General features: G+C 37.5%; 1 protein-coding gene across 1 annotated transcript in view; it reads right to left on the bottom strand.

Annotated features, from left to right (window-relative positions):
• The window catches only part of LOC104061618 (V-type proton ATPase subunit S1), a 51,329-nt gene that overhangs the window by 36,670 nt on the left and 1,105 nt on the right, over positions 1–13,554 (bottom strand). Inside the window, exons 2-3 of the mRNA XM_009563574.2 lie at positions 6,747–6,873; positions 6,573–6,641 (exon numbers count right to left, since the gene is read on the bottom strand). Of these exons, the coding sequence (XP_009561869.2) occupies positions 6,573–6,641; positions 6,747–6,873 (196 nt within the window). The remainder of the gene's footprint in view (positions 1–6,572; positions 6,642–6,746; positions 6,874–13,554) is intronic.

A 13,554-nucleotide genomic window follows, 5' to 3' on the forward strand; every position in this document is an offset into this window, starting at 1 on the left:
GTATCAGTCTTAGTCCTGCACTTTCTTGTGGCAAGCTTAAAGCAGTCAGTGACACAAAATTCTTACTGTCCTTTCCATGCACGTGGTGGAAGAGGAAAGACAGGTGATCTAGAAGTTCTCAAGTTGAGAAAGGTAGAGAAGAGAATGTATTGAAGAGTTTGTAAAAACAGGAGAAACCGGTTACAAATTTTGCCAGAAGCAAAACTCATCAGATGACCATCTAACTAAACACCTTCAGAGGTGAGAAGGATCACTGCTGGACACCTCAAGTTCCAGCAACTCTATTCAGTACAGAGTCATGCTTTGCATCATAAATGCCCTTCCTTTGTGTAGATCCTAATGGCACAACATGTGGTGTAGATAAGTGTCTAATTTGTTAACTGTTGATTAAAGCAACTTGTTTCAAGATCTACAGAGCTTCCAGAAACATATAAACAAACTTCACGTGATCTACTTTCTGTCTTTCTACTCAAAATACCAGTTATAAAAGCTCAGCCTGAACTGGTTCAGATAATCAAACATCAGGATGTCTATCATTTTATTTATAACTCTCATAGCTGAGTTTCTGATGAAAATACTTGAGTGAAATGCATTTAAACACATCCTCGTTCTTGAAGTTTGACACCTACATAGTCAAAAAACTTCCCTTGCAAAGGTTTTCCTTTGTAATAAAATTAATTTGAAATATTCAGAGAAAGAAAATGCAAGATGGAATCTTGAGAATGATCAAAATTAATGTACCTTGAGCTTAACATGAATAAATACTTCTTTTCACTGAGTCCTAGTTTACAGCTTGCTAATTTTGCTTTCCCATTTTCTACATTTAAGTGTAGATTGAGTCTGTCACTTGAGCCAACATTAGATATTCAAGTTGTTATAGACTCTTTCTCCCACTGTAACTGATGCAAGTCTTGTAGGGTTGCTAATACTTTTTGCCTCCTACTCTTTTTCCTTTTTCTCTGTTCTCTGACTGCCTACCACTTTCCTGGCCTGATATGGTTCTTTCTAATTGCTCACGTTTTCCTTCCTAGGCAAAGGCTGGTTATTTTCACACTTCAATAGATGCTCATAAGGCAGGATTATGTAGTATTGTCTGATTTGCCAGACTGATAGAAAAATAGCTGCAGAAATTAAAATAGAGCAGAAAGAACTGATCTGGTTTACAAGTCTTTGAGTAGCATTTTTAGCACTGCCTGAAAGGAAAGGATGACAGATTCCAATTTGATTTGTTTGCATATATGAATTTAGAGCTAAAAAACTGAGCTTTTTTATAATTTTATTTTACTATTTTATGATTAATGTTTTATTTTATTTTCAATATTTTAATCCCTTGCCCCCTAGCAGTACCCAGAATGGCAGTAGCCACTTCTTCCAAGGATACGTTTAAGCAGATTACTCATTTATTGTAGAATAAGATGTAAAAATACATCATAACTGAGTAATAGCTAAATTGTGCCTCTGCTCCTAACCAATCTTGCACAGCCATCTGTCTCACCTTCCAGCCACTGGTATTCAACTGTTTTCCACCCAAAAAGTAGACACAGCTGGATGTCTAATCTAATTAGCCTCAGACAGCCATTCTGATCTTATGCCTCTTGTTTGTCCTTCTTGACATTTGCTTTATGCATATTAGGATTTCAACTACCATGAGTGTTCAAAACACAACAATTGAAAAGGAGAGCGGAGAATGAAGTGGGCTACTGAGAAACACCTGGTTTTGCTTGTTCTTAAAGCACTGAGCAAAGAGGTACAAACACACAGTAGCTAGGAAAAAAAGAGGGAGGGGGAACATGATATTGAGCTGTTGGACTGATAGTAGGACGCCCTACATTACATGCCAGAGTCTATAACACATCTATGGACAGCTTACTCTGATTGTGTGTACATTAGTGTCCCCTGACACACCTGTCCTGAATGAAATGTTATAAGAAAGTTCACTGTTGGATTAGATAAATCATTGTTCAGATTTTTTTGAAGATAGGTGTGGGATGACTCTGCCTACATTTCTAGGCACGAATCCAAGTATCAGCACTGTGATAAAGCTGTTCTCAGACTTACTTGCCAACCTTTGGTTTCAGTGCTGCATTGACTGGATTGATGCTACATTTAACCAATAAGAAGCTGGAATTGAGTAAATTTAGGTCTATTGTTAAAAATCTATGGTAAAAATCTTTGTTAAAGAGTCATGCATCCATCTAGGAAAGATCATGTAGACATACTCATTGTTCTGAACTAGTTTATGTTTGTCACCAAAACAGTCCTATAATAAAAATATTATTTGGGAAAAAGGTTCCTATTTTGGATCTGGAAATATCTGGGAACCTACACTCAAACAGGCAGGCCCTTCAATGCAAAGAAGATCTTTTAAATCTTCAGCTTTTACCTGTAGGTATACAATTTCAAATATTAAAGTACTGTATTTATTTTCTACAGCATTGGTCAATGTGTTATCTATAATAAGAAAAATCTATTCAAACAGATTTGGTGGTGCATCTGTTTCTACAGTGATAACCACAAAGAAAATTATCACTGTTGCATTTTAACTTTCCAATTACTATTAATCTTACAGACTTTTATACCATACCTGTGTTCTCCGAATGTATGCATTAACCTATATATTATGATTTTAATAAAAATTGATCTGATCTGCTTTAACTAATAAAATATGTAGCAACTACGGAAAATATTGTTGAACAAATCTCCATACCACCATACTGTATGGTGGGAAACATGACACAGTTGGGTTTTTTTCAAGGATTACAGACAGGTCTGAGGAACTACAGTGAAGCAAACTTGAAGTCCAAGAGTGGGAAGAACGATTCCAAAGAATAAATTCAGATTACAGCAATAATGAAGTATTATACTGGGAAAAAGCCAAAAGAGGTTTTGCAGAAAGAATCTGTGCCTTGTAATCCTGCTGAAAATATCTGAAGGAGTCAATAAACACATACATCAGGGAGTTCTAGCTGATACAGAGTACTTGGACTGACAAAAAGCACTTGGCAGTGTCCTGAAGCAAAGATTAAACTGCTAAACAAATTAAACTGCTTTAGTATGAGAGAGATGATCTACACGGAAGTAGGTGAGGGAGAGGTAAAGAGAAGGTAAAGTAACAGCAAGCAAGGGCTAGAAAAACGTATCTGTTACTACACTAGAGTCTATTCTGTTCCATGTATTCATAAATTATCTGGTAAAAAGGCATAAATATTGAGCTAATGGAATCTACCAATTATGTTGAATTATTCAAGATATTAAAAACAAGGGCTGACTGATGAATTGCAGAAGCCACTTCTGGTACAACCTCTTGGGCAACAAAGCAACTGTGAGATTAAACGTAAATTGATTTTAGCAGAGCACAGGGTGAGAAAAAAATCCACTAATTTTATTTGCACAATAATTACCCTTCTGTAATGAAACCTTAGGAGGAAAAGCAGCTCCTTGAAAATGTCATTTCAGTGGCTGATAGTGATCAGAACTGAAAAATCAAATACTAGCCTAATAGTTTTTGTCAAGAAGGCTAGAGAACAAAACATCATCATGCCATTGAATAAATCTACTATGAACTTATATATTGATTATTATGAAGTTCTGCATGCTCCCTTGTCACAAAAATAATAACATAAATGAAAGAGGAAAAGAGAAAGGGAACAAAGACAATCAAGGCTGTAACAGGACCTCTGTTTCACATGTGACTAAACAGCACTTCTCAGTCTATGACCACTGGCTGAGGATACAATGGAGACGATAGCACCACAAATGGCAATGACTTACAATAATAATTATGCAGCTACACAGCTGGCCACTAATTGGAGTGCATTATCATAACTGCAGTTCTAAAGGCCTGAGCATTCCTTTGGGGAATCCAGAGCTAATATTAAAGAAAAATAGTTTGTAAAGTAGATGGCTGCTTAACAAAAAAAGTTTCCTAAGTGCAAATCTTTGTATTTTATTATTTAATTTAAACGTTCTTCGAATGTTTAAGATAAATGATCTATCTGTAAGATTCCTTTTGTATTAACTGGAAATAGAATTCTTTTATTGCATATAAACCCATTGATCCCAAAAGCTCAAAACAGTTGCTAATGTAGCTGAACAAATCTAATATCTGCAAATGTCGCTGTGATTTACAAGCCTATAACTCTTTTGAAAAGAACACTCTCTTCTTGTAGTACACATACTGCTACATGCACATATACATTCTAAATGAGCTCTCCAGTTTAGGTTTGTGAATAAATTTGCATCTCTGAATTTCAAAAGGAAGATACTTCAGTAACATGGAACATCTATTACAGCTTAATGAATCACTTGTATAACATAGAGTGTGAAAGTATAAAGATTTAAGATTACACAACATCAAAGATTATAATTTGACCAGTGAGAAAATTCAGACCTGACCTTCACTTTGTCCAGTGTTCTGTGAATATGAATATGTCAGTGCTCAGTCAGTGTCAGTCCTGATTACAAGGTAATGGAAAATTTTAACTACTTCAATATTCCTCCTCTTAAATATCCAGAGTTGTCTTAAATAAGACCACCACGTCATTAGGAGCTTGCAATGCCATGTGTACTTTTCACACAGCTTCTAAAATCACACCAGCTTCGCAGTCAGTCAGACACAGCCTTGCATAGATTTTAAAACCACAGACGCAAAGGCATACCGGGGAAGTACCAGTACCTCTGTCTGAGTGCAGAAGCACTGATCCTTGCACTACAAATGAATATCACTCCCATTTACTTCTCAGACAACCCATATACATACTTTAAATGGGTTTTTTTGTTCCAGCATCAGTGTGAAAATGCTGTTATCACAGAATCATAGAATCAAAGAATGGTTTGTGTCGGAAAGGACCCTAAAGATCATCTAGTTCTGACCCCCCTGCCATGGGCAGGGACACCTCCCACTAGACCAGGCTGCTCAAGGCCCCATCCAACCTGTTCTCAAACACTTCCAGGGATGGGGCATCCACAACTTCCATGGGCAACCTGCTCCAGAGCCTCACAACCCTCATCGTGAAGAATTGCTTCCTAATGTCCAGTCTAAATCTTCCCTCCTCTGATTTATAGCCATTCCCCCAGTCCTATTGCTACCCGCCCTTGTAAAAAGCCCACCCCCAGCTTTCTTGTAGCCCTCTTCAGGTACTGGAAGGTCGCTATAAGGTGTCCCTGGAGCCTTCTCTTCTTCAGGCTGAACAAGCCCAAATCTCTCAGCCTGTCCTCGTGTGGGAGGTGCTCCAGCCCTTTGATCATCCTTGTAGCCCTCCTCTGAACCCGTTCCAACAGCTCCATATCCTTCTTATGTTGGGGATTCCAGAAATGGACACGGTATTCCAGATGAGGTCTCACAAGAGAGAAATACAGGGGCAGAATCTCCTCCCTTGCCCTGCTGGCCACGCTTCTTTTGATGCAGCCCAGGATACGGTTGGCCTTCTGGGCTGTGACCATGCATTGCCAGCTAATGCTGAGCTTATCAATCAATACCCCAAGTCCTTCTCTGCAGGGCTGCTCTCGATCACATATCTCCCATCCTGTATTGAAACCACAGATTGCCCTAAGGTGTAGGACCTTGCGCTTAGCCTTGTTGAACCTCATGAGGTTCACACAGGCCCACTTCTCCAGCTTGTTCAGGTCCCTCTGGATGACATCCCATCCTTTCCATCCCTGTTAAATGGTAAAGAGCTGAAGTTCTCTAGTATCAGTGGCACAAGGAAGACGAGAGTTTCTTAGACAGTGTAGATGTAGAGACAGGCAATATGTGAATATTTATGTATTTAATTACACATACAGCTTGCTCTCTGCTGCTTTGGAATTTACTCTTCTTCATATGCTCTGATACCTGTTAAATTACTAATAGCTCTGTTCATCCTGCACTGCCTACAGGAATGTCTTTATGAATTCCACATGTGAACATTTCCTTTGTCTAATTACAGTTCAATAAACCATTATGTAAGTATAAACAGAGATGCCATGCAGAAAGTCTGTAAACCTCCTGAGTGAGAAGTTGAAGTTGCTGACTGACTCAGAAGGACTCCGTCTTGGATTCTGTGCTTGGAGTCGATTCCAAATTACTCAAATAGCATGTGTTTTTTCATGAAGATTAAAGCAACCCAATACCTAGTCACATATTAACTGCGTTGAAATATGAAGCTGTTAACTCCCTGAATGAGTTAAGAGAACTCCAATTTCTATGAAAATAAAATAGATGTTTGGTTCTGAAAATTAGAAATAAATAATTGATTCCTATAATTTCTTTTCTTTCTATGGCTTTAAAACAGAATTTTAGGGTGTCAGTCTGGAAGTTTGTATTGGTTTTTATAATATAAATTGCAGCATGTTTAGGAACAATTTTGTCAGTTACAATGAATTCTGAAAACTTGTTCTTCAGAAATAAAATAGCAACAAAACACTTCAGTTGATTTCCTTTAACCCATACACTTAAACTAAAATAATCTGAATAAATAATTTAAATAGGAAAACTGCTGGAATCAGTTTAATTTTCTCAGGTTTTTTTCTTGTTCGCATCTTTCTTAATTTTAAACACTGCATATGAGGAAATAAAACAGATAAATGCTTGCCTGAACATTTTGAAATGGATTCTTGTCACCGTAGGATTCACTGTAGTATGTGAAATCATCTATACTAAGCTGAAAAACAAAGAGAGTAGATTGGTAAGAAGAAGCCACAACATCTCACTTAGGTACAGATTTGCGCTCTGCAATGGTGAGAGAAAAGGAATTATTGTTACATACTGTGTCTTGCAGGAACAAGATGAGGTTTCTGGAATTCGGGCCAAAAACAGGTTGCAAGAGTCCAGTCAGTTCCTGTGCTGAGACAACATGTCCTTCGTGCAAAGCTGTGTCTTGATTCCACTGTGATCTACAAAGAAATATTTTTTTCCTGTAAAATCCGCTGCCAATGAGAACACCTCTTCTCACTTTAAATATGCAGCAGCAGGTAATGATATTATTATCTTTGGATTAAGATCAAGTTCACAGTTCCGTTTACTTTCATTCTATGCAAGAGAAAAAAAAAACTTGCCTTTTTATGCCCATATCACATTTACTATGTTACAGAAGGAACAAAATCAGTCCAACCAAGATAAGTCTCTCTCTACTTTCTTGTTTGCATACAACAGCACAGTTGTGTCTTTCAAAAAATTAGCTAGTATGTGGAATAAAGAAGAATGTGTTGAAAACCTTCAGAGAGAATTCCCAAAGGGAATCCCAGCTCCCCAAACACATTCCAGTGCAATCAGACATGTTGGTGCCCAGAGAGGAGAGCCCACGCTAGACAACAAGTTGTTATAAACCAATATTTTTTCATTAATATTTTGTTAAGTGGCTTTTCAGTGTTATTGCATTCAGTATTTTCTCTCTTTAGGAATTCATGATGAAGAAACCATGATGCAGAAGCAGCTCAGAAAAGCCACCTTTCCAGGAGCAGGAGTTCTTCTGAACAGAATGGCTCAAGACATCAGGAAAAGCTTATGATTCTTTTGCCAATCTGTCATTATGAGGACTGGGCAGAGAAATAACTCATCTACTTAGCGTTACTACTGCAAAAAAAAGGCAGTTAAGTGCAAAACAAAGAATGGCATTACTGTTTCAACAGCAGAATGGGATTTTAGCAGTATGCAACATGGGTCAATAGGAATGAAATTTATCAAGAAAGTTTTGGTTCTAGGTGTCTTGACTAAGGTAATGTTGTCATTCTGTAGAAAACAAAGAGCTTGAAGCTTAATCTCCTATCTTCGCCAAACACACATCGGTTGCTGAGAAAACAGGTGTTCCAGATCCTCTAAATTGTCCTAATTTCAAAGAATAGAATATAGAGAAATGCTGTGTGCTATAGCACCAGCTATTATATTATTGCAATTTGGTGAAGCTGAGATACTTATTAAATTTTCTAACCCAAGAGCAATTCTAAAATAGCCCTTGAACAGCAAGCTTTTACGAATGAAAATAATCTTTGCAGTCTCTTAAGATGGAGGCAGAACAGGGATAATGAACGTGTAGAGGGGTTTCAGTGTTATTTCTCAGATAAGGAAAATCTATATTTCACTTCAAGAATTCCTAGTAATTCCAATGAAGATTACTGAGTGAGTCAAAAAGCCTCCAACTGTACCCACAGCAGATAAAAAAACAGCACAGTCCTGCAGTACTAGATATCTAGTTTCCGTTAGAACAAACAATATATGTGGAAGACTCTAGACATTAGAATTACATTCTAGTAGATCTTCTGCATGTCACTTTCCAAGATTTAGAAGCAAACTCTTCTGTGCAGGAATTTTTTTCCATTTGGCAGGGATTATAATTTTAGATTATCTTAGTTTTGCCCAACATCTTCTCTTCTTTGTTAATTTGTACTTGGAAATCCATATTAATTCATATTTATGGAGACAAACAACTTAGAATTTGTAACAGGCGTGCCTCAACTTTTCAGAAAAGTCAAACCACAAACATTTAATATAATCTTTAAAAATAAGATATTTGAACAAAAATTCTCAAATATTCTGAGTGACTATTTCAGAGTTGATTTTTGTACGGACTTTATGCATTGCATGGCCACACCAACATACTAATGATATTAAAGGAAAAGAAGATAGATTGAACAAAGATCTTAAAAAATGTCTTGTGTGAAAGAAAATTGTAGTGAATATCTTGGTATATTTATTTAAAAAGCTAACTAAATAAATATATTTCAAGCCTAATATTAGAAAAAAATGAAGATTTTGAGCGCTTTTGGGACTTCTAATTAAGAGTAAAAGGTAACAGAAAGCACATGAAAAACCTAAGTTCTTTGCAGCAGCACAATGGCAAAGGCTTTTGTTGTGAACTCAAACCTCAGAAATTTAATGATCCTGTTTTAAAACACACTTGTTTGTAAGGTATTCCTTGTTCCTTGAAGCAGCTCTTGCTAGCTATCTAACATTGAGAAGCACCTTTTATGAGACCTTTTACCTTCCAAGTAGTCGACTTCAGTAAACCCAGTGTCATCATTAGAAAAATAGATATTAATTTATTTAGCAATTCTATTATAATGCAGCATTTGCCTAATATTTATATTCTGCATATTATACAAGTATTTATTTCGCTTCTTTTAAATAAGTTTGCTGAGCATTATGCATGACAGCAGGGAAGACTACACTCTTCATTGAACGGGTTGCTGCTCTCTGCTGGGCACATTTTCACCATGGTGTAGACAGGAAATGACAACATGTTTTACTAACTGGTTTGCTTGTGAACTGCCGTGACACGGAGTCAGACAGCGCATAGTGGACAGGCTGATGGAACGCAAGGAACCACTCCATCCCTTTAAACTCTTCATCTTCTTGAGGTCAGCAAGATATCAGTCTGGGATGGCATAGAATGAAACAGGCCTTAGGCCAACACACATATTGATCGATACTATCTATTGCTTACACAAAATTTTATGTCCAAAGATGCATCTGCTGCCAAGCACATCAGACTTAATCTCCCCAGTGTGAAACTATCCTGGCCTCACAATGACAAGCATCTGTGCTAATGTATGTGCTTTCCTGCTGGCTAAAAATGAAGAAACTTAAATCTCAGCTGCTCTCTCTTTTCTCCAACAGCCAGACAATGTACTAAAGAAAGAGGAAAGGAGCTTAGTTTCGCATTTTGCCTCTTTCTTGTCCCTTACTGTTCTGGCATGACAACAATTTTAAGCATAGAGATTCTTCTCTGACCCGTGTTCTTTCTAGGTAGAACTGGGATTTGAGCACTTTCTGATGGAAGCAAAGATTTCAAGATTTGTGGTATCTGGACCCACCACAAGGGCAGATGGTAAGATAATAAGACTTCTATTATTCAAACTTGTGAGCTTACATTTTGATTTGTAGCTGGCTTCTAAACCCTTTCCTACAAGTTATTCTTGTCAGTCTTCTCTTTGAGTTGCCTTGCGATTATGACATAATAATATTTTCTCCTGCACTGCAGAAGTGACATGCGTGCTAGCATGCAGCATTACCATAGAAGTCAAATAAATTTACAGCTAAAACATTTTTCTGTATCCATCTTATGCTTCAACTTCTTCCAGCAGATTTTGGAGAAAATTATTTGCAGTTTTAGGAAACACTGCAAATGTAGTATTTGACATTAACACCTTGCCAAAGACACTTATAATCTGGACTTGCCAGTGAAGGATCAATTTCCCAATATAAACATAGCATAAACGAACGTAGTAATATTTTTCAGTTACTGTAGGGAAAGTCATTCCTAAAACAAAAAAAGCTGGTTTAAATTACTTTATTTCCTCAAGCTCCCTCTGTAATCTGTGGAAGGAAAGAAATTCTTTTGAATATTGGTTCAAAATGGCTAAATCAAGTTTCTGCCATGTATCATATGCAAGAGGAACCTCTCCATCTCTCATGTTTTGAAAAGCAACTACGTAATATTAGCTTAAAAGGCTAATTTAAGATAAAGGTTTTTCCTAGAAAAACTAGAAAGGTTTTTCTAGTCCAAAGTTAGTTGGAGAACATCCATTGACATATTAGTATTCCTTTCTGAAAAGCAGGACCTTGGGACCTACTGAGTTATTCTCACTTATCTTTCTCCTCAGTTCAATGGAGAAAGATTGTTGTTTGGTATAAAACACTTATTTTTATTTAAGTAGAGATCTTCATTTTTCTTCCTAAAGGGAAGAGGTATTTGATTTACTGATGTCCCTGTAAGGATTTACTTCAAACTAACATTATGCTTTGCACACTGCATGTGTTTGTCAGTTGCAGGAATCATCTGTATCTGACAACTAACATTATCTTTAATAGCATAACTACAGAACAATAATAATGCATAAATGAGAGAGTTTAAAGTGTTACATTCTTCTAATATAGCTGTTCTGAAATATGGCTTTACAATCTCAGACTAGTTCTAAAGAAGAGCATAATGTATTATCCTTCAACTATGCAATATCGTATCCTAACAGCCTGGGAGAGAGTGATGGAATAGATTGGAGAATTTCAGCTTTTGATGATCAATGAGTCACTGAACTTCTAAACTGGTGGGACATGTTTCCACAAAGTGAATAGAAAACCATTGATAATTGCTGCAGTTCTTCAGTTACCCTTTCCAAAACACTGAATACTAGTTTCCAGATTACATAAGCAGTAGATCACACATGGCAAGCCTTTCATCACTGCAAAGTGCCAAGATGTAAAGCACTGAGCTAAGGTTAGCAACAAAACCTTGCTGCTACTGGGTTTTTTATAAATCTTCTTTCCAGTTGCTCCATTGACTTTCACCAGAACTAATTTCTGCCCCACAAGAACATCACCCTTCAAAAATGCCAAGGTCATGGTAGGAGGAACATTTCTGCCAGAAAATGTTCTATTTGTGGAAACATGAAACTGGCTTATTCAGTCCACTATCCTGATTTTCTTGCTCTAGATTTGTATAAACCTGAACAATCTGCATTAGAGCAAGTTGCTAATTGCATCTTGGTGGAAAGTTTGCTTTTATGACTGCCCAGGATTAACTGATAAGATTTTGCTTATACTGACAACTGCTGTGTTGTTTATATAAACTAGGAAGCAGGACAAAGGAAGCACCAATCTGTTCTTAGACTCTTAGGATCACTTTTATCGAAAGAACAACTCTCTCCAACATTTACTTCACTGTTAAACGCAGAAGTTTAGTACTCATATGTGTGCCTGTCTTATATAGACGTGAATTGATTACATATTTTGAATATTAGAACCAGCCTTGATGTTGAGACATTCACTTTTTCCTTTTGGGGAAAAAGAGAAGGCAAAGTTACCGAATCAAACTTCATTAAAACTTGAAGATTTCTATATGTGGTGGCAGAGGTCCATTTCTGGAAATGCTTCAGAGACAGGTAGACATATGTAAAAGTTGGTATAAATTACTGCTGGGAAAAGAATACAGTGTCCAGAACATGTATAAACGAAACACAATCAACACCTCCTGCACATCTGTTTTCCATGGCCCTCAGCATTACAGTATAACATATAAAAAACCAGAAAAGTATCATGCTTATCTATATGGCACTATTCATGGAGAAAGATTCGCTGAAGAATTTAATCTAACTCCAGATGTTTGTAAAATATCCAAATGCTCCTATTGCTGTCTTAAAATTAACACATTAAGAAGCAACAGAAGAAGAAAAAAAATATTAACAAGAATTAGCTCTCAGATTTAAATCTTAATAATCTTGCCTAAAGACAAAATATTTACACTGCGATAAATGAGAACAGAATTTACTCTAATTCTCTTCCTGGTGACAGATAATTCACATTGTCTCAAATGAGTTGAAGAATGGCTCAAGGCTTCATGAAAGCTGGAGAGAATCCGGCGCAACTAGCTGAAAGGATAATTACCTCCCAAGAAGCCATTGGTTTGGTTTCTTTCTCAGTTTATAGAAGAGTAAATCACAAGTAGCACACTGGGAATTAACAAATTAATAAAGATACAATAGAATCAAATCCCATGAATTTCAGCCTAACTGGAGTTGATGACCAAAAGAGCTCAGAAGCAAAATTTCCCCTGCCCAGGCACACGCAACTTAGTCATGTCAACCAAGGAACCCAACGGGAATTCCCATCAATGCAGTCCCTTCTACTGATCCTTACAGCAAAAGTGAGGGTTAACCTGTGCACCAAGGCTGCTCATGGTACATGGAAGCTTTTTATGCTTAGAAAGCTGCCCAACTGGACTTGTGACAAATCCCAAATACTGTCAGTGTTATGGGTTATTTGTATTAGGGCAATTAATAAATGACCAGCTGAGATCAGGCCTGTTGGAGTAGAATCATAGAAACATAGAATAGTTTGGCTTAGAAGGGATCTTAAAGATCAACCAGTTCCAACTCCCCTGCCACGGGCAAGGACACCTCCCACTGGATGAAGCTGCCCATGGCCCCATCCAACCTGTCCTTGAACAACTCCAGAGATGGGGCATCCACAACTTCCCTGGGCAACCTGTGCCAGTGCCTCACCACTCTCATGGTGAAGAAATTCTTCCTAATGTCTAATCTAAATCTGCCCCTTTCCAGTTTATACCCACTACCCCATGTCCTATCACTACAAGCCTTTGTAAACAGTCCTTCCCCAGCTTTCTTGTAGCCTCTTCGGGTATTGGAAGGTCGCTATAAGATCTCCTTGGAGCCTTTTCTTCTCCAGGTTGAACATCCCTAAAAACTCTCAGCCTGTCACGTAGGTGCAATACGTTTGTGCTTGAAGAAAGTATGAGGTGAACTCTCCACAAGAGGGATTATAAATTAGATAAACCAGGTTAAGAATGTGGAGGATTTAGAAATTAGGAAAAGTTGTGATTTACTCAAGCCACAGCATACTTTAGAAAAACCTACAGTATAGCAGATCCATTGTCACCTTCCCACTCAGAACAGAACTTCCCCTATAGCCCTTCCCAACAGACCTGTGATCCCATAACCCCCCTCAGAAGCCTTTTCTTACAAATCTCTGACATAGGCTTACTGTATTTTGGGACAGTACTTCCTAGACAAAACCAATGTGTACGTCCTGCAGAGACTGCATTGTAAGTAAGTGGCATATTGTCC

The sequence above is a fragment of the Cuculus canorus genome, chromosome 1, assembly GCF_017976375.1.
Source record: "Cuculus canorus isolate bCucCan1 chromosome 1, bCucCan1.pri, whole genome shotgun sequence".
In the NCBI taxonomy this organism is placed as follows: Eukaryota; Metazoa; Chordata; class Aves; order Cuculiformes; family Cuculidae; genus Cuculus; species Cuculus canorus.